At 36.3% G+C, this 19,240-nt stretch overlaps 1 protein-coding gene across 5 annotated transcripts in view; it reads left to right on the forward strand.

Moving 5' to 3' along the window:
• The window catches only part of INTS8 (integrator complex subunit 8), a 66,980-nt gene that overhangs the window by 19,627 nt on the left and 28,113 nt on the right, over positions 1-19,240 (forward strand). For all 5 annotated transcript variants that reach the window (XM_014841682.3, XM_070480916.1, XM_070480917.1 and 2 more), the window contains 6 exons: positions 312-453; positions 5,233-5,303; positions 5,682-5,857; positions 7,405-7,538; positions 8,766-8,876; positions 18,259-18,460. In XM_014841682.3, the coding sequence (XP_014697168.2) occupies positions 312-453; positions 5,233-5,303; positions 5,682-5,857; positions 7,405-7,538; positions 8,766-8,876; positions 18,259-18,460 (836 nt within the window). The remainder of the gene's footprint in view (positions 1-311; positions 454-5,232; positions 5,304-5,681; positions 5,858-7,404; positions 7,539-8,765; positions 8,877-18,258; positions 18,461-19,240) is intronic.

Consider the following 19,240-nt stretch of genomic DNA (forward strand, 5'->3'; position numbering starts at 1 on the left):
ATTGACATAGCCGGAGGAGCCAGCATACCCGTCATCTGATCCGTTTTAAAAGTGCATGGGGAAAAAGAATTCTACACAGCAGAATTCGAGTCTGTTACCTAATCTGTAACTACATTGTCCCTTGATAAATTCAAAACCTTTCTGTTCTGCCTTTTTTATCCCTGACTTGAGTATTTACTGGTGTGCCTAAATATCCTAAAATATTACCTATCGAGAGTAAATGGCTCATTCTTGTGAATTTACTTTTGTAATATATACCTTTCTTTTATTAAAAAAAAATATATTAGTGGATCTACTTTTGTGTTCTACAGAAGTGAAGCTCTAGATGAAATCTGTTTTAAAGTCTGTGCCTGTAACACAGTCCGTGATATATTGGAAGGCAGAACAATTAGTGTTCAATTTAACCAGCTATTTCTCACACCTAATAAAGAGAAAATCGACTTTCTTCTTGAGGTGAGACATTTTCTCTCCTTCTGATTGGTAGTTTTGGTTTAAGCTTACCAATGACCTCTTAGTTGCCGCCTCCAGTGCCCTTTTTCCTGTCTCTGTCTGTCTGACCTCCTGGCTGGTCGTTGATGCTGCTGACGGGCTGTGCTCTCCACCTTGTCCTCTGCTAGAGCGCTTTTCAAGCTCTCCGAGTTCCTTCTCACACCCTCACTTGGATTCTCCTTGGTCTTTCATTGACCTCTCTTTTACTTTCCCTTTAATGTATTTGTTTACAAAAGTTTTATCCTTGGTGCACTCATCTTCTCGTATCATTTTTATTCTCATTCAAAGCTTCAGTCATCTTTTCAGTCACCTCTTTACTTAAAACTCCCAAATCCTGCCTCTGGCCTCTCATGTGAGCACCAGAATATGCTTCTACTGGATGTTTCTGCCTCTTTCTCGAACGATCTTAATGCAGTAGACTTTGAGAGAAGTACATAAAGCACAGTTAATACCACTTAGTTCCAGAAATATAACATTGCTAACGGTCTAGAAGTCCTTCTTGTGCTCTTTCTCAAACCCTCTCTCCCTTCCCTGAGGAAACTGCTGTCCTGCCTTTTGTGATAATCTTTTCCTTGCTTTTCTTTACAGTTGTATCACCTTTGTATGCACCCTGAAAGAGTATTCTTTAATTCGCCTCTTGTGAACTTCATGTAAATGAAATCATACAAAATACATTCATTTTCTTTCACTAAACATATTTGAGGGATATCTTTTCAAGTTATTGCCTACAGATAGAGTTTTTTTTCCATTGATGTGTAGGGTGTTATTACGTGACCATATATGTATAACGTGACCACATATATATAATATACGTGACCATGTCACAATTCATCCATTCTTATCATAGACATTTGCATTGTTTACAGTTTATGGCTATTGTGCTGCTTGGAACGTAACTGTACATATATAGTGATGCACACATGTACCATTTGTCTATGTTATGTACCTAGAGAAAGTGTATCTGCAGTATTACTTCATAATATCAAAGTGTTTGTGCCGCCAGCATGTGTGAGAGTTCTCATTGGTTAATCCTTGCCAGCCCTTGGTATTTTCAGATTTGCCTGTCAGATCATTGTATAGTGGTATCTCATTGAGGTTTTAATTTCCATTTACCTGTTACTGAGGAATTCACAACTTTTCATTTACTTTTTGCTCATATAGATTTCGTCTTTTGAGGTACCTGTTGCTAGTGGTATGCCTTGGTTTTCTGTTGGGTTGTCAATGTTTGTTTTTTTTTCACAGGAGTTTTTTTGTAGGAGATCTTTATATATTCTGTCCTTTACCAATTTTAAATATTGCAGGTATCTTCTCTGAGTTTGACTTCTCTTTTAACTTTCTTTTTAGTGTTTTTAAAACTCTTAATTTTAATATAATAAAATTTATCAATCTTTTCCATAAAGGAAAAGATTAGTGATTTCTGTCTTGTTTAAGAAAGATTTTCCTATCCTGAGATCATGATGATAGTTTTATATTTTATCTTCCAAAAGCTTTATAGGTTAGCCTTCCTTTCACATTTGAGTCTTTAATCCATCTACAATTGATTTTTGTGTATCACATGAAGTAGGGGGTCTCATGTCACTTCTTTTCCTCTATATGACTGTCCATTTCTTCCAGTACCATTTATTGAAAGATCCATCTTTATCTACCAATCATCACTGCTACCTCTGTTGCACGCCAAGTGTCCATCCTTCTCGGGGCCTGTTTCTGGGACTCTATTCTGTACCACTTTTCTATTTGTCCTTACGTCAGTATCCCTGTGTCTTGATATCATCTAGAGCACTAACCTTGCTTTTCAAAGTTGTATTGGTTATGCTTGTCCTTTGCACCATCTTATAAACACACAGATAAGCCCAGTGGATTTTTGTTTGGTATTACATGACATTCAAAAACCAATTTGAGAAGAATTAGTATCTTTATAATATTGAGTCTTTTAATCCCTGAATTGGTACAGCTCTTGATTGATTTAGGCATTCTTTAATGTCCCTCAGAGCTTTATAATTTTTCCATAGAAGTTTTTGTTTATTTTCTATATGCACTTGAAAATAGATTATGCATTGGTATAGAGGAACACTTGAACTTTGTATAATGATTTTGTTTTCAGCTACTTTGCTAAACTCTTAACAATTCTGTTAGTTCATCTGTAAGTTCATTTGTTTTTCTAAATGGTCTTCATCTATAAATAATGCATTTTGGTATTTTCCTTCTCTAACCTTTTCATTTTTATTTCTTTTTCCTTGTTCTTTTTGTGCTGACAGTGACCTCTCCCGTACAGTGTTCAGTAGAAGGGGCTGCTGGGCTTCTTGGTCTCATTCTCAGTCTCAGAGGAAAAGCCTGTACTGTTTCACCATAGTTAGAGTGATGTTTATTGTAGGGTTTTCTTGTAGCCGCTCTTTATCTGATTAAGGAAGTTTCCATGTATCCTTAGTTCACTAAGGGCTCTTTTTTTTTAAATCATGAATGATTTTCAGATTTTATTGATTACTTTTTTATACTATGATGAGCACATAATTTAATTTGTCTCTTCTAATCTGTTAATGTGGTGAAGTATATTAATTAATTTTTAAATGTTAAACCAGCTTCACTTGTCTGGATAAACACAATAGGTTGTGATCTTTTTTCTTTTTACTTGCAATGTAATCGACATATAACGTTGTATTAGTTTATGTGTCTTTCATGATCTTTTTTTAATATACGTTACTGGATTTGGTTTGCTGGTATTTTAAGATTTTTTACATTCATGTGTGAGATTGATGCATCTATTTTTTTCTTTTTTATATCAAGGTCTTGCTTGCATCATAAATAAATTGGGGTCTGTATCACTTTTCTTGCCTGGAAAAGTTTGTATAAAAATGGACTCATTGCTTCTTTCAGTGTTTGCTGGAATTTACCCATGAAGTATTTGGGCCTGGAGATTTTTTTTGTGGGAAGACTTTTGGTATTAATTCAATTTCATCATGATTTTAGAGTTATTCTTTTTTGTTGATTAGTTTTAAGAAACTTTCTAAGAATTTGTCCACTTCATCTAAATTTTTAAGTTTGTTAGTATTAAAGCTTTTTATTTTTTAGTGCTTATAGCATCTCTAAAGATGTCCTCTATTTCATGGTTTTAATTTTTTAAAAAATGAAGTGAATTCACATAACATACCTGTTACGTTGCTTATCGGAAGTTAACACTTGTTCTATGATATATATACAGTGCATCTCTGTTTGAATAAATAATTTATTATGAAAGGACACACAAGAATTACTTATAAGATCTTATGTATGGCAGCAAACTTAATATTTAATTGTACAGTGGAGCAAAATTATTATAATGTAAATATATTATACATACTCCAAGATGCTCAGATGTCATATATACTAATAGAGTAACCTGTTCCTCTGAGCATAGTACTTTTAAAATTCTGTTTCTAAGCATGGTAATTTTAAAATACTGTTACTCTTTTTTATCTTTTAATAACAGATTCATTGAGATATAATTCACATAGCATGCAGTTCACTAATTTAAAGTGATTTTTGTTTGTTCATAGAGTTGTTGCAGTCATCACCTCAGTCGGTTTTAGAACATTTTCATTCCTTCATCCCCTGCAACAAACCCTTTTGTCCATTAGCAATCATCCCCCATTTTCCCTTAATCCCCTCAACCCCAGGCAACTACTCATCTATTTGTTGTCTATAGATTTGCCTATTCTAGACATTTCATATAAATGAAATCATAAAATATGTGGTCCTCTGTAACTGGCTTCTTTTCACGGTTCATCCATGTGACAGCATGTATTAGTACTCCAGTCTTTTTTTTTTTTTTGGTGAGGAAGATTGGCCCAGAGCTAGTATCCGTGCCAGTCTTCCTCTATTTTTTGTATGAGATGCCACCACAGCATGACTTGATGAGCAGTGCTTAGGTCTGCACCCAGGATCCGAACCCACAAACCTAACCACCACGTCACTGGGCTGGCCTCAGTACTTCATTCCTTTTTGTGACTGAATAATGTTCCATCAAATGGGTATACTATTGAGTGTCTGTTTTGTGTGTACGTTCATCAGTTGATGGACTTTAGGATTGTTTTGACTTTTTGGCTATTATGAATAATGATGCCATAAACATTCTGTAATTCTTTTCATCAACATAGTTGAGATTATTTGACAATTTCTTGAGGTTAGGGACTTTTATATTAATTATGTTTTGTTTTGACTTCTTGTAAGTAATGTGAAGGAAGGAATCCTAATTTAGTGAATAAACACAGAATAAATGGTATGAGAATATTATTTGTAGATAATTAATATATCCATAACTAGTTTCTGTTACTGTTTTCATTGTTTATTTTTTAAACCTTGGTTACCTTCTTAACCATTGGTTCCGTATACTTTAGCTATTATTGATCATTCTTTTCAACTATCTGAGATGTATCTTCTCAGTTTTCTAACAGGAGCTACTGATTCTTAAAGTTTATCACCCCACATAATCTGGCAACACACTTTATAAATTCTGGGAGAGCTCTTTAGTATTCTGAATAGATTATTCTTTACTACGTATAAATACCTGCAATTATTGATATGGTCACCTTCCACTCCCCAGAATGCATTCTTATTCTTTGGTCTCATCTCTTAAATTACTTAACCAAATCTGTGATTGATATATGTTGAAAAAGGAAAATTCAGTTGTTTTTGAATCTAAACTTTTCAAATGGTAGTATATATTTTTTAAAGTACCCATATTCAGTTAAAAATTACTCATATTCTTAGGTATGTTCAAGATCAATAAATTTAGAAAAAGCTTCAGATTCTTTGAAAGGAAACATGGCTGCTTTTCTAAAGTAAGTGCCTTTTTTTTTCTTAACTGTGAACTTAGTCTTGTGAGAAAAGTATCTCTTACTGCTTTTTGGATTTGTCACGCATATTTTATAACCAGGCTGTAACTGGTACTTGAGAACAGTTATGATTAAATTTAGATTTGTGCAGCCACATAAAACTTAAGATTATATCAGTTACTCTTTTTGTATGTTGTGACATTGGTTCTTATTTAAAATTGTGATGCCAAAGAGAAATTTTTAAATCTATTTCAAAATATCATTGTGTAATTTATGAAATGGTGGCTTTTTGAATGTTTTATTAATAAAAATTGGTTGATACGCTTGTTTTCCCTAAAGTAAATTATACACATTTTTGTTTCACAATATTTCTTACTGATCTAGGAATGTGTGTCTGGGGTTGGAAGATCTGCAGTATGTTTTCATGATTTCTTCACATGAGCTTTTCATTACATTGTTGAAAGATGAAGAACGGAAACTACTTATTGACCAGATGAGGAAGAGATGCCCTAGAGTAAATCTGTGCATTAAACCTGTGACCTCATTTTATGATATCCCAGGTTAGTTCTCTAGTCTGCTGGCTAAAATGTTGGCACATTTTACTCCTCTGTTATATTTACTCCCCAGTCTATTTGATGATACCTTCTGTTTGTTTTAGTTTATACTTATTTGGTAATTAATAGAAATTTACCTGTCTTCAGTAGTCATGTTTTTGTCAAGCAGTTAAGTGCTGTGACTCTGCTAACTCCATGGTTAATGGAGATGGAGGCCCGGCGACATGAAAGATTGTAGCCGGGGAAATGGACCAAGGCAGCTTTGCTGCTATGTTCTTGAAGGTGAAAAATAAGGGGGTGGGGAGGGGAGTGGTAAAGAATGCTGAGAACAGAAGAAAGGCACAGGCTTTCATGCATTTCAACCTCTATCACTATGATGCTGTCTGCTGGCTAAGCATTAAAGCTTTGGCAACATTGCCATTTTTGCCCTGTTTGATGATTTTCGTACATCTTTGCTCTTTTTAAATGTAAGTAGAAAATACAGCGCTCGTTAATAAGAAACATAAGCTTCAAACCATAACATGGATGAGACAAAGAATTCAGTTGGTTTAAGAAAAAAGCCAAATTTTTTAGCTGCTTTAATCCTCACTAGATTTAAACTGGTTGACTGTCCAGTTGTAAAGGAAAACAATAACAAAAACACATAAAATGCTGGAAATGTATCATTTGAAAACTATATCTGAAAGCTGAGTTGTGATTAGGGATTTTAATCATTTCTTAGTTCTCTGCTAAGGCAGTACCTACTCTTCTGCCTTCAAAAAAATATGCGTTCTTAATGTTTATTACTCAAAATTAACATTTTATACTTGCTTTGGTTAACACATTACATCAGGCTGGCCCCATGGCCAAATGGTTAAAGTTCCACATGCTCTACTTCAGCGGCCTGGGTTCATGGGTTTAGATCCTAGGAGTAGGCCTGCATCACTCGCCAGCCATGCAAAATACCTACAAAATAGAGAAGATTGGTGCAGATCTTAGCTCAGGGCTAATCTTCCTCAGCAAAAAAAAAAAAAAAAAGACTGTCTATATAAGTTAAATTTTTCGATATGTCCCACATAGTTCTTTCTGTGAACCAGTTATTGACTTTTCTTTGTTTATATTTTCATTATGTATTTATTAAATGCAGATATAATACACATTGTTAGATTTTCTATATGATAAAGTTAACACATCGTTTACAGTTATGTTGAATCACTTCTCAAGATAAAAGCTTCTTTTAGATATTTAGAAATATACAAATTTATCTCAAATTATCATTCTCATAGGATTGTGTACACCTTTGAATTAAATCATTATTTGCTTATTTTTTTTTCCCTGCTTTTTCCTCCCCAAATACCCCCAGTACATCGTTGTATATTTTAGTTGTGGATCCTTCTACTTGTGGCATGTGGGACGCCGTCTTAACATGGCCTAATGAGTGGTGCCATGTCCACGCCCAGGATCCGAACCCTGGGCTGCTGGAGTGGAATGCACAAACTTAACCACGCGGCAATAGGGTCGGCCCCCCTGAATTAAATCATTATTGAAATAGAAATCCCTTCTTCCTTTCTTAGCCTCAGCAAGTGTCAACATTGGCCAATTGGAGCATCAGTTGATATTATCAGTGGATCCCTGGAGGATTCGACAGATTTTAATTGAATTACATGGTATGACTTCAGAGCGCCAGTTCTGGACAGTGTCTAATAAGGTAAGAAACCCCCTGTCAGGAACAGATAAGAAAATTACCCTTATTTCTGATGTAATTTAATAGAAGAGTTTTTCCCTGACCTTTTTGAGAATAAAGACTGTTTTTGTCAGCAATTTTAGAATCTTCTCATGACAGTAATTGCACTTTGAACATTCATTGACAGAGAAAATACACAGTGCCAAAAAAGATTCTATTAAATCAGTAACCTCTAAAAATAAGTTTATATTCTATTTATTTTCGCAGCATCTACATACATTTTAAATATAATTGTAAGTATATGTATAAGGCATATTGATGCAGTCTGTAGCTAACACTTGCTATGTGCTTATGGAGTATTTTTGCTTTTGTTTTTTAATACTCTCTTGAAGTCTAAAGCCTACAGCTTGGAACCAATTCATTAAAACTTCTCTATAGGACATTTTTGGCTTTAGATAGTCTTTTAAAAAAGCTCAGCTAATGTTATTTACCTGTTTCTGAGGTTATCTGTTTAAAAGCTTTCCTACATGGAAAGAGCAAATGAAAATAGCTTTTAAAACACCATTTTAGTGGAATTTAGCTAGAGATACAAAAGAAATGGCCCACAGATCCAGAGAAATTAAAGTAATATGGCAGTGCTTTTAACTAACTGCGTATTCATCCTCTACTGAAAATGTAGTAAGAAGTTAGCCAGAAATTCATGTGTATTTATGGATGTGAACATGCAAGTGCAGTGAAATGAAAAATTGCTCTGAACGTTAGTTGGGCTTTTTTAGTGTTGATATTGTTATTACTGTTCATTTTTATGCATGAGGAAGTATAACATAATAGTTAAGAGAAGGAGTTCTAAAACTGAGTTTGAATCCTAGCTCCATACTCACTAGTTGTATAATCTTGGGCTAGTTAATGTCTGTGTGCCTCAGTTTTCTCATCTGTAAAATGGGGAGAATTGTACCTACTTCACAGTGATGTTGTGAGGATCACTAGTTAATACGTATAAACTCCTAGGTTTTTTTCCTCTGCTTTTTTTCAGAAGTCAACTTCAGAAAGTTCCAATCCAGTTAGTTAGTTATTACTGGCTCATTATAGTGGATGTTTTATTTTGATTAGCATTTCATTGTGGCTGTCATTTTCCTTTCTCTTTAAAAAATGACCTTTCAGTGATTTTTTAATGTGATTGAAGATTATTGAACGATTCTTACCTAGATTCGGCTTTCTCTGTGTGTATTTATATATTTTTATTTCTTCTAGTGGGAAGTACCTTCTGTCTATAGTGGTGTTATCCTGGGAATTAAAGACAGTTTAACAAGAGATTTGGTTTACATTCTCATGGCCAAAGGTTTACACTGCAGTACTGTTAAGGTGAGTAAATGTGTACATCACCTGCTGGTTAAGAATGTACTTTATTAATTTGAGCATGAAAGCCAGGAATCAGAATGTTATATTTTCTTTTTTTTTTTAATTGAGTTCATATTAGTTTACTTCGTTGTGAAATTTCAGTTGTACATATTTCTTGTCTGTCACCACATAAGTGCTCCTCTTCACCCCCTGTGCCCACCCCCCAACCCCATTCCCCTGGTAAGCACTGAACTGTTTTCTTAGTCCATGTGTTTGTTTATATTCCACATATGAGTGAAATCATATGGTGTTTGTCTTTCTCTGTCTGGCTTATTTCATTTAGCATAATTCCCTCCAGGTCCATCCATGTTGTTGCAGATGGGATGATTTCGTCTTTTTTTATGGCTGAGTAGTATTCCAGTGTGTGTGTGTGTGTGTGTGTGTGTGTGTGTGTGTGTGTACACACATATACCACATCTTCTTTATCCAATCATTGATAGGTGGGCACTTAGGTTGCTTCCGTGTCTTGGCTATTGTGAATAGTGCTGCAGTGAACATAGGGGTGCATGTATTACTTTGGATTATTGATTTCAAATTGTTTGATTACGTACCCAGTAGTGGGGTAGCTGGGTGTTATGGTATTTCTATTTTTAGTTTTTTGAGGAATCTCCGTACTGTTTTCCATAGTGGCTGCATCAGTTTGCATTCCCACCAGCACTGTATGAGGGTTCCCTTCTCTCCACACCCTCTCCAACATTGGTTATTTTTAGTCTTAGTGATTATAGCTGTTTTAACAGATGTAAGGTGCTATCTTAGTGCTGTTTTGATTTGCATTTCCCTGATGGTTAGTGATGTTGAACATCTTTTCATGTGTTTATTGGCCATCTGTATATCTTCTTTGGAAAAATGTGTGTTCATATCCTCTGCCCATTTTTTGATTGGGCTGTTTGTTTTTTTGTTTAGTTGTGTGAGTTCCTTATGTATTATGGAGATTAACCCCCTTGTCAGTTATATGATTTGCAAATATTTTCTCCCAATTGGTGGGTTGTCTTTTTATTTTCATCCTAATTTCTTTTGCTTTGCCAGGAGCTCTTTATTCTGATGATGTCCCACTTGTTTATTTTTTCTTTTGTTTCCGTTGTCTGAGAAGACATGGTATTCAAAAAGATCCTTTTAAGCTCGATGTCCAGGAGTGTACTACCTGTATTATCTTCCACGATTTTTATGGTTTCAGAACGTATCTTCAAGGCTTTGATCCATTTTGAGTTTATTTTTGCATGATGTGAGATAATGGTCTCCTTTCATTCTTTTGCAAGTGGTTGTCCAGATTTCCCAACACCGTTTATTGAAGAGACTTATCTTTTCTCCATTGTATGTTCTTGGCACCTTTGTCCAAGAGTAGCTCTCTGTAGAGGTGTGGTATTTCTCAGCTTGCTGTTCTGTTCCATTGATCTGTGTGTATGTTTTTTTACCAGTACCATGCTGTTTTGATTACTGTGGCTTTGTGTAGTACATTTTGAAGTCAGGGATTGTGATACCTCCAGCTTTGTTCTTTCTTCTCAGGATTGCTTTACCAATTTTGAGTCTTTGGTTGCCCCATATGAATTTTAGGATTCTTTGTTCTATTTCCATGAAGAATGTCATTGGGATTCTGATTGGGATTGCATGGAATCTGTAGATTGCTTTGGGTAGTATGGACATTTTAACTATGTTTATTCTTTCAGTCCATGTGCATGGAATCTCTTTCCATCTCTTTATGTCATCATCCATTTCTTTCAATAATGTCTTATAGTTTTCATTGTGTAAGTCCTTCACCTCTTTGGTTAAATTTATTCATAGATATTTTATTCTTTTTGTTGTGATTATAAATAGAATTGTATTCTTGAGTTCTCTTTCTGTAAGTTTGTTATTAGAGTATAGAAATGCAACTGATTTTTGTAAGGTGATTTTGTACCCCGCAACTTTACTGTAGTTGTGGCTTATTCCTAATGGTTTTCTGATGGATTCTTTGGGGTTTTCTACATATAAGATCATGTTGTCTGCAAACACTGAGAGTTTCACTTCTTCACTCCCTATTTGGATTCCTTTTATTCCTTTCTCTTGCCTAATTGCTCTGGCCAAAACCTCCAGTACTATGTTGAATGAGTGGTGATAAGGGGCATCCTTGTCTTGTTCCTGTTCTCAGAGGGATGGCACTCAGTTTTTCCCCACTGAGTATGATGTTGGCTGTGGGTTTTTCATATATGGCCTTTATTATGTTGAGGTACTTTCCTTCTATCCCCATTTTGTTCAGAGTTTTTATCATAAATGGCTGTTGGATCTTGTCACATGCTTTCTCTGCATCTTTTGAGATGATCATGTGGTTTTTATTCCTCACTTTGTTAATGTGGTGTATCACATTGATTGATTTGCGGATGTTGAACCATCCCTGTGTCCCTGGTATAAATCCCACATGATCATGATGTATGATCCCTTTGATGTATTGGTGTATTCAGTTTGCCAGTATTTTGTTGAGGAGTTTTGCATCTATGTTTATCAGCGATATTGACCTGTAACTTTCCTTTTTTGTGTTGTCCTTGTCAGGCTTTGATATCAGAGTGATGTTGGCCTCATAGAATGTGTTAGGAAGCGTTCCATCTTCCATAATTTTTTGGAATAGCTTGAAAAAGATAGATATTAAATCCTCTCTGAAAGTTTGGTAGAATTCTCCAGGGAAGCCATCTGGTCCTGGGGTTTTCTTCTTTGGGATGCTATCGATTGCTGTTTCAATCTCTTTCCTTGTGATTGGTCTGCTCAGATTGTCTGTTTCTTCTTGACTCAGCTTTGGGAGGTTGTAAGAGTCTAAGATTAGTTTATCCATTTCCTGTAGATTGTCCATTTTGTTGGCATATAGCTTTCGTAGTATTCTCTTATAACCTTTTGTGTTTCTGTGGTATCCATTGTTAATTTCTCCTCTCTCATTTCTAATTTTGTTTATCTGAGCTTTCTCTTTTTTTTCTTTGTAAGTCTGGCTAGGAGTTTGTCAGTTTTATTTATCTTCTCAACAGACCAGCTCTTTGTTTCACTGATCCTTTCTACTGCCTTTTTGGTTTCAATTACATTTATTTCTCCTCTGATTTGTATTATTTCTCTCCTTCTGCTGACTTTGGGCTTTGTTTGTTCTTCTTTTTCTCATTCAGTTAGGTGTAGGTGTAGTTTGGGATTGCTGATTTGGGATTTTTCTTGTTTGTTAACGTGAGCCTGTGTTGTGATGAATTTCCCTAGTAATACGGCTTTTGCTGCCTCTCATATGAGTTGGTATGGTATGTTTTCATTTTCATTTGTCTCCAGATGTTTTTTGATTTCTCCTTTAGTTTCTTCAATGATCCATTGGTTGTTCAGTATCGTGTTGTTTAGTCTCCACATCTTTGTCCCGTTTTCAGCTTTTTTCTTGTAATTAATTTCTAGCTTCATAGCATTGTGATGGAGAAGATGCTTGTTATTATTTCAGTCTTCTTAGATTTATTGAGGCTTGCCTTGTTTCCCAACATATGGTCTATCCTTGAGAATGTTCTGTGCACACTTCAGAAGAATGTGTATTCTGCTGTTTTTGGATGGAGTGTTCTATATATGTCTGTTAAGTCCAACTGGTCTAGCTTTTCATTTAATTCCACTATTTCCTTGTTGATTTTCTCTCTGGATGATCTATCCATTGATGCGAGTAGAGTGTTGAGGTCCCCTACTGTTATTGTGTTGTTATTAATATCTTCTTTTAGGTATGTTAATAGTTGCTTTATGTACTTTGGTGCTCCCCTGTTGGGTGCATAGGTATTTATAAGTGTTATGTCTTCTTGGTGGAGTGTCCATTTGATCATTGTATACTGCCCCTCTTTGTCTCTCTTTACCTGTCTTATCTTGAAGTCTACTCTAAGTATTGCGACTCCTGCCTTCTTTTGTTTGCCACTAATTGGAGTATTGTCTTCCATCCCTTCACTCGGAGCCTGTGTTTATTGTTGGAGATGAGATGTGTTTCCTCGAGGAAGCATATTGTTGTGTCCTGTTCTTTAATCCATTTTACCACCTGTGCCTTTTTATTGGAGAATTCAGTCCGTTTACATTTGGGGTGAGTGATTATTGATATATGAGGGCTTAATGCTGCCATTTTAACACTCGTTTTCTGCTTCTCCTGCATTTCCTTTGTTTCTCATCCTGTGTATTTTGGTCTACCAGTTGAGTTATGTAGTTTTTTATGTTGTGTTTCTTTGTTTTCTCTTTGTTATTTGTGTCTCTCTTCTGCTTTTTTGTTTAGTGGTTACCATGAGGTTTGTATTCAAAATCTTGTGGATAAGATAATACATTTTCTGATGGCCTCTTTATTTCCTTAGGTTAAGCTGATTTAGTCTCTTTCCTCTTCCCCTCCTAAGTTGTTTTTCTCACGTCTTATTCCATCTTGTTTTGTGAGTTTGTGGTTAAAATGACAAGATTATCTTTGTTTTTGGTGTTTTCCTTGGCTTTATCTTTAATGCTGTACTTGAGTATTTGCTAACCTTTTCTGATGTATAGCTACAATTTTCTGATTTTTGTCTACCTGTTTATCTCCTTACTCTGTGCTTTGTAATTGCTTTCTCCTTTTTTTTTTTTAAAGGTAGGGCCTTCTTGAGGATTTTTTGTGGGGAGGGTGGTGTCTCATGGCTATGAACTCCCTTAGCTTTTGTTTATCTGGGAAAGTTTTTATTTCTCCATCATATCTGAAGGATATTTTCACTGGATACAGTATTCTTGGCTGAAAGTTTTTGTCCTCCAGAGATTTGAATATGTCATTCCGGTCTTTCCTATCCTCTAACGTTTCTCCAGAGAAATCTGCTGAAAGCCAGATAGGGGTTCCTTTGTAGGTTATTTTCTTCTGCCTTGCTGCCCTTAGTATTTTTTCTTTCTCATTGCCTTTTCCAGTTTCACTACTATATGCCTTTCAGTAGGTCTTTTTACATGGACATATTTAGGAGATCTGGTAGCTTCTTCCATATGGATTTCCGTCTCCTACCCCAGGTTTGGGAATTTCTCTGCTATTATTTCTTTGAACAAGCTTTCTGCTGCATTTTACTCTTCTCCTTCTTGAATACCTATAATTCTTATGTTGCAATTCCTAATTGAGTTAGATATTTCTCAGAGACTTTCTTCATTTCTTTTTAGTCTTAGTTCTCTCTCCTCCTCTATCTGGAGCATTTCAATGTGTCTATCCTCGATTATGCTGATTTACTCCTCTATGATGTCTGCTCGAGCAGTCACGGAATCCATGTTCTGTTTTATCTCATCCATTGTGTCTTTCATTACCAATATATTTTATTGGTTCTTCTTTATAGTTTTAATCTCTTTTGTGAAGTAGCTCCTGAACTCATTGAATTGTTTCTCTACATTCTCTTTTAATTTGTTGAGTTTTTTGATGAGAGTTATTTTGAATTATCTGTCATTTAGATTACATATTTCTTTGTCCTCAGGACTGATTTCTGGGTACTTGTCATTTTCTCTCGGGTCTGGAGATTTAACGTAATTTTTGATACTGCTAGAGGATGTGGCTCTGTTTTGTGCATCGTGGTAATATTTGGCCACAGTTACTGCCTGTCACCATGGGATGGAGGTCAAGAGTCACATATTCTGAAGCCTCTGGGTTTCCACAAGATCCCAGGCACTGGAGGTGGGGGTGGGGGGGTTCTTCTTCTGCATGCTCTTGGAGTTTTCTCGTTCTGTGCTTGCTATCTGCTGTCCTGGGTGTTGGCTTGATGAGGTCACCACCCGCAATATCTTTCGCCCCATAGAAGGCCTCTCTCTAGGCTGTGAGGGCACTTGGTGATCTTCATCATTCCCAGGAACAAACGTCCCCTCCCCCCTTTCTTGGAGGCTTCCTGTGGTCCCAGATAGCAGTCTTCTGGGGAGGGAGTGAAGGTTTCTCTTACCCCTTCCACCTCCTCCAGGTGGGGCCCCATCCTCTCTGTCCTCCATCGTATGGCTGCGTGGGTCTCTCATACATCTTTTGTGTTATGTTTGGATGTCCTCTGTTGGTGTGTGGATGTTTCTTTCATTGTATGGTGGAGGAGAGAGATCGCTGGGGGAACTCACTCCTCCATGAAGCTGATGTCTCTCTCCAGAATGTTATGTTTTCTTGATCTTAAAATCGTAATCATGGCCTAGTGGTTAAATTTGGTGTGCTCTGCTTTGGTGGCCCAGGTTCGGTTCCCAGGGGTGGACCTACACCACTTGTCGGCAGCCATGCTGTGGTGGCAACCCACATACAAAATAGAGGAAGAGTTTCACAGATGTTAGCTCAGGGTGAATCTTCCTCAGCAAAAAAACCCCCAAAAAATCATAATCATAGACCTAAAAGGGTATTTGAAAAGGTGTTTTAGTTTGTTCTTTTTCCTGTACCAAAATGGCCTTTGACATACAGATACTACTCTAGTCGTTTTTAAAAATCTAGAGAACTTGAAAAATTACTTGTATCCTCTAGGATTTAGTTAGTGAAGAATGTGTTCCAAGGTATAAAAACAAAACAAAATCCCTTGAAAATTACTTCTGTAGTTTATTTTGCTTCAGGAGTTTGCAGTCTGTTTGAGAAGTTGAGATGTAAGTGAAATGTCAAATGATATAAGAGAGTGTAATTGCACAACTAATAATTCTATAGGGAGGTTAAAGATAGCACTTAGCAGGCAGAAATCCTGAGGTGTTTAAATAGTTTAGCTAGGTAAAGAGGATGTTACCATGAGGAAAAGCTCAAAGGTAAGAAACAGGATGGTATACAACGATACTGGAAGCAGTATGCCAGCGTTGGAGTATCATTTGTTATGTGAGGTGAAAAAGGTGATGAGGCTAGGTGGGGTGGTAAGACCAAGCCTGTAAACACAGCTGTGAGCTTTGTTAAGGTGGCTGGTTTTCTAGACCAGCAGCCTTCTTACTAGAAGTCCAAGAAGTAGATATAGTTTTAAGGGAAGCAGTTCTCAGCTTTTCTCCTCCTGTTTGTACTTTTTCCTAAAATTCATGTACCTGAAAACACCCTTACAGTTGACGTGTCATGTTATTTCTCCATTGCCATTCCATTGTCTTTTCACATTTATCCTTCCCAGCTTATTTTAAAAAGAGGAAGGAGGAGCCATACTTTAGCTTTATAGTAAGTTTCAAAACCAAATGCTGTTAAGTCCTCTAATTTTGTTGTACTTCAAAATCATTTTGGTTATTCTAGGTCCTTTGCTTTTTCATATAAATTTTAGAATCAGCTTTTTAATGTCTATAAAAACGCCTGGTGGAATTTTGATTAAGATTGCAGTGTTTAGGGAAGAATTGATATCTTAATATTCAGTCTTTCAATCCATGAACATAGTGTATCTATTTATTTATGTCTCTAATTTATCTCATTAATGTTTTGTAATTTTCAGCGTACAAATCTTACATGTATTTTGTTAGATTTATCTCTAAAGGCATGTATGTTTTAAAATAGAAACAAAATTTAATTATTCAGGAAGTCAGTATTTGCTCTTCACTTTAGCATCTCCTTAACTTTTGCTAAAAAAATTATACTTCTCAACTTGAAAATTAATATAGGGAAGCGAATGCTTATGTAAAAGTGTTTTAAGAGGGAAGTGAGCAAAGAATCTTTTGAAGACAGTGCTCTAAACCAGCAGTATTGGCGACATTTGGGAACTTGTTAGAAGTGCAAATTGTTGAGTCCTACCCTAGAACCACTGAATCCGAAACAGGGCATGGGGCCTACTAGTCTGTTTTAATAAGCCTTGTAGGTAATTTTTATGCATGGTAAAGTTTGAGAACTGCTATTTTAGACCAACAGTGTCCAGTGGAAATACCATGCGAACGACATATGTAATTTATAATTTTCTGGTAGCCACATTTTTAGAAGTACTAAAAAGGTGAAATCAACTTTAGTGTATTTTAACCCAGTATATCTAAACTGTCATTTCAACATGTAATCAATATAAAAATTGAGATATTTTCCTTTTACAGTATCTCCCAGTTTGGACTGGTCACAATCATGTGTTCAGTAGCTGCGTGTAGCTGGGAGCCCCCATACTGGACAATACAGCTCTAGATAATTGTGAGCTATTGAGAAGTTTATAATAGGGGGCATGTTGTCAGCAGCTTTGCTTTTTCCACCCCTAAAATAACTAACATTTTTTGGGCATAGACACTACTCTGCGGTTTTCATATACATTTATTCTTCATGGAAAAATTGTGTGGAAGTTGTTAATCTCAGTTTTATAGGTGAGAAATCAGAGACTCAAAGGTATTAAATTGTTCAAGGTCAGACAGCTAGTAAGTGACACGAGTGTTAGAAAGGATAGAGAGAAAAGAATATATAGAGAAATAGGAAGTAAAATCTGGAATTGATTGCTAACTGATTTGCAGTGGACAGCAAGAGAGAGAAAAGAACTGAGAATGATGCTCAGGTTTTTGCATTGGATGTCAGAGAACAGGTGGGAGTGCCAGCAAGTGGATGTGCAGAAAAACATTTTTGGAGGTCAGATTATAAGTTCGTTTTTACAGTATTTAATTTGAGCCTGAAATTGGAAACATGAGGCTGAAGCTTGGGGAATGGTCTGGGCTGGAGATAAAGATTTGGGAGTCGTCAGAGATCACCCAGAGAGATAAACAGAGAGCCTAGAGGTGCAACATTGGCTCCAAGAAAGAGTGGCATGATGAGTACGAGGAGTCATAATAGCCAAGGGAAATAGAGACTGTCAAGAAAAAGGGAGTGGGCAGCAGCGGGATGTAGCTGCTAAGTCACGTAAGATAACCAAAAAGTATTCATTAGATTGGAAAATTAGAAGGTCTTTGGTTAGTGAGAGACATTTCTTCATCATGATAGGGGTCGAAGCCGGATTGTGGGAGTGAAGGAGACATGTGGAGGGAGAGGGAGGGAGTAAAGACTGCTCTTTGGAAAAATTAGGAGGTGTGTAGGAAAGGGCTTGGATTGCAGCTGATTTATTATCCAATTATGTAGGTGAATAGGGTTGCGTGCAAAGATTTTAGAATGTGAAACCTTGTTGAAGAGTGTAAGGTCTAATTCTGAGTATCTTAGTTGGGGAAGAGTGCTTCTCAGAATTTTACAGCTGTATAATATATGTATATAATATGCGTAATTTGTATAAAAACTTATTTTTGTTATTTTATGATTTTTGTAAAACTTTAGTATTAGAACATGTATTTTATATTGATTATTAGATGTTTTTTAAAAATTACAAAAGAATTAAGTATTTATTGGAATAAATCAACAAAACAGATGATAAAGATAATCTAGACTCACTCTCCGAGATAATGAGTGTTAACCATTTAAGTTAACCCTCCTGTTTGCTCTGTCTTCATGAAGACATGTTTGACTGCAGAGGGAAGGTGATGCAGGCTGTCCTGTGCTTTCTTCTTGTAGGACTTTTCCCACGCTAAACAGCTGTTTGCTGCGTGTTTGGAGTTGGTAACAGAGTTCTCACCAAAGCTTCGTCAGGTCATGCTGAATGAGATGCTGCTTTTGGATATTCATACACACGAAGCTGGAACAGGGCAGTCAGGAGAGAGACCTCCTTCTGATCTGATTAGTAGGGTGCGGGGATATCTGGAAATGAGGCTTCCTGGTAAGACTGTTTCACAAGCCAAATTTCAGAAATTCAGTACTCAAATAATTGTGGGGGAAAATCTAAAAGAACATTTACTGGACTTTTTATCATCTATAAAAAAGTTATTTCTCTCCTAAACCAGTTCAGATGTGGAGTTCACTTGAGAACATTGGGGAAAATGTGGGGAACTATTCATTTCCTAGGATTGCATAACAAACTAGGTGATTTAAAACAACAGAAATTTATTCTCTCTCGCTTCTGGAGACTGGCCGTCTGCAATCAAGGTGCCTGCAGGGCCGTGCTCCCTCTGAAGCCACTGGGGAAGAGTCCTTCCTTGCCTTTCCCTAGCTTCAGATTGGCTCCCAGCAATCTTTGGGGTTCTTTAGCCTCTAGCTGCATCACTTCAGTCTCTGCCTCCTTTTTTACATGGCATTCTCCTGTGTGTGTGTGTGTTCTCATCATCTTATAAGAGCACCAATCATTGGATTCAGGGTCTGGCCGTAATTCATTATGACCTCTTCTTAACTAAGTACATCTGCAAAGACCCTATTTCCAAGTAAGGTCATGTTCTGAGGTTTCAAGTAGACATGAGTTTTGAGGGGACACAGTTCAACATACTACAGAAATTATATTGCAATTTTGAGATATTCTGTTGAAAGAATCAAAATGTCCTTGAAGGTACAGGTTGAAGGCTTATTTCCTTATTATCACTATAGAAAGCCCTCAAAATGGTTGCAAGTGGGTCAGGAACTCACTTGTGGTCACTTTAAGAACAGACCTTGTGTGTCCAATTCTTTT

Source organism: Equus asinus, chromosome 12 (assembly GCF_041296235.1).
Source record: "Equus asinus isolate D_3611 breed Donkey chromosome 12, EquAss-T2T_v2, whole genome shotgun sequence".
NCBI classification, from domain to species: domain Eukaryota; kingdom Metazoa; phylum Chordata; class Mammalia; order Perissodactyla; family Equidae; genus Equus; species Equus asinus.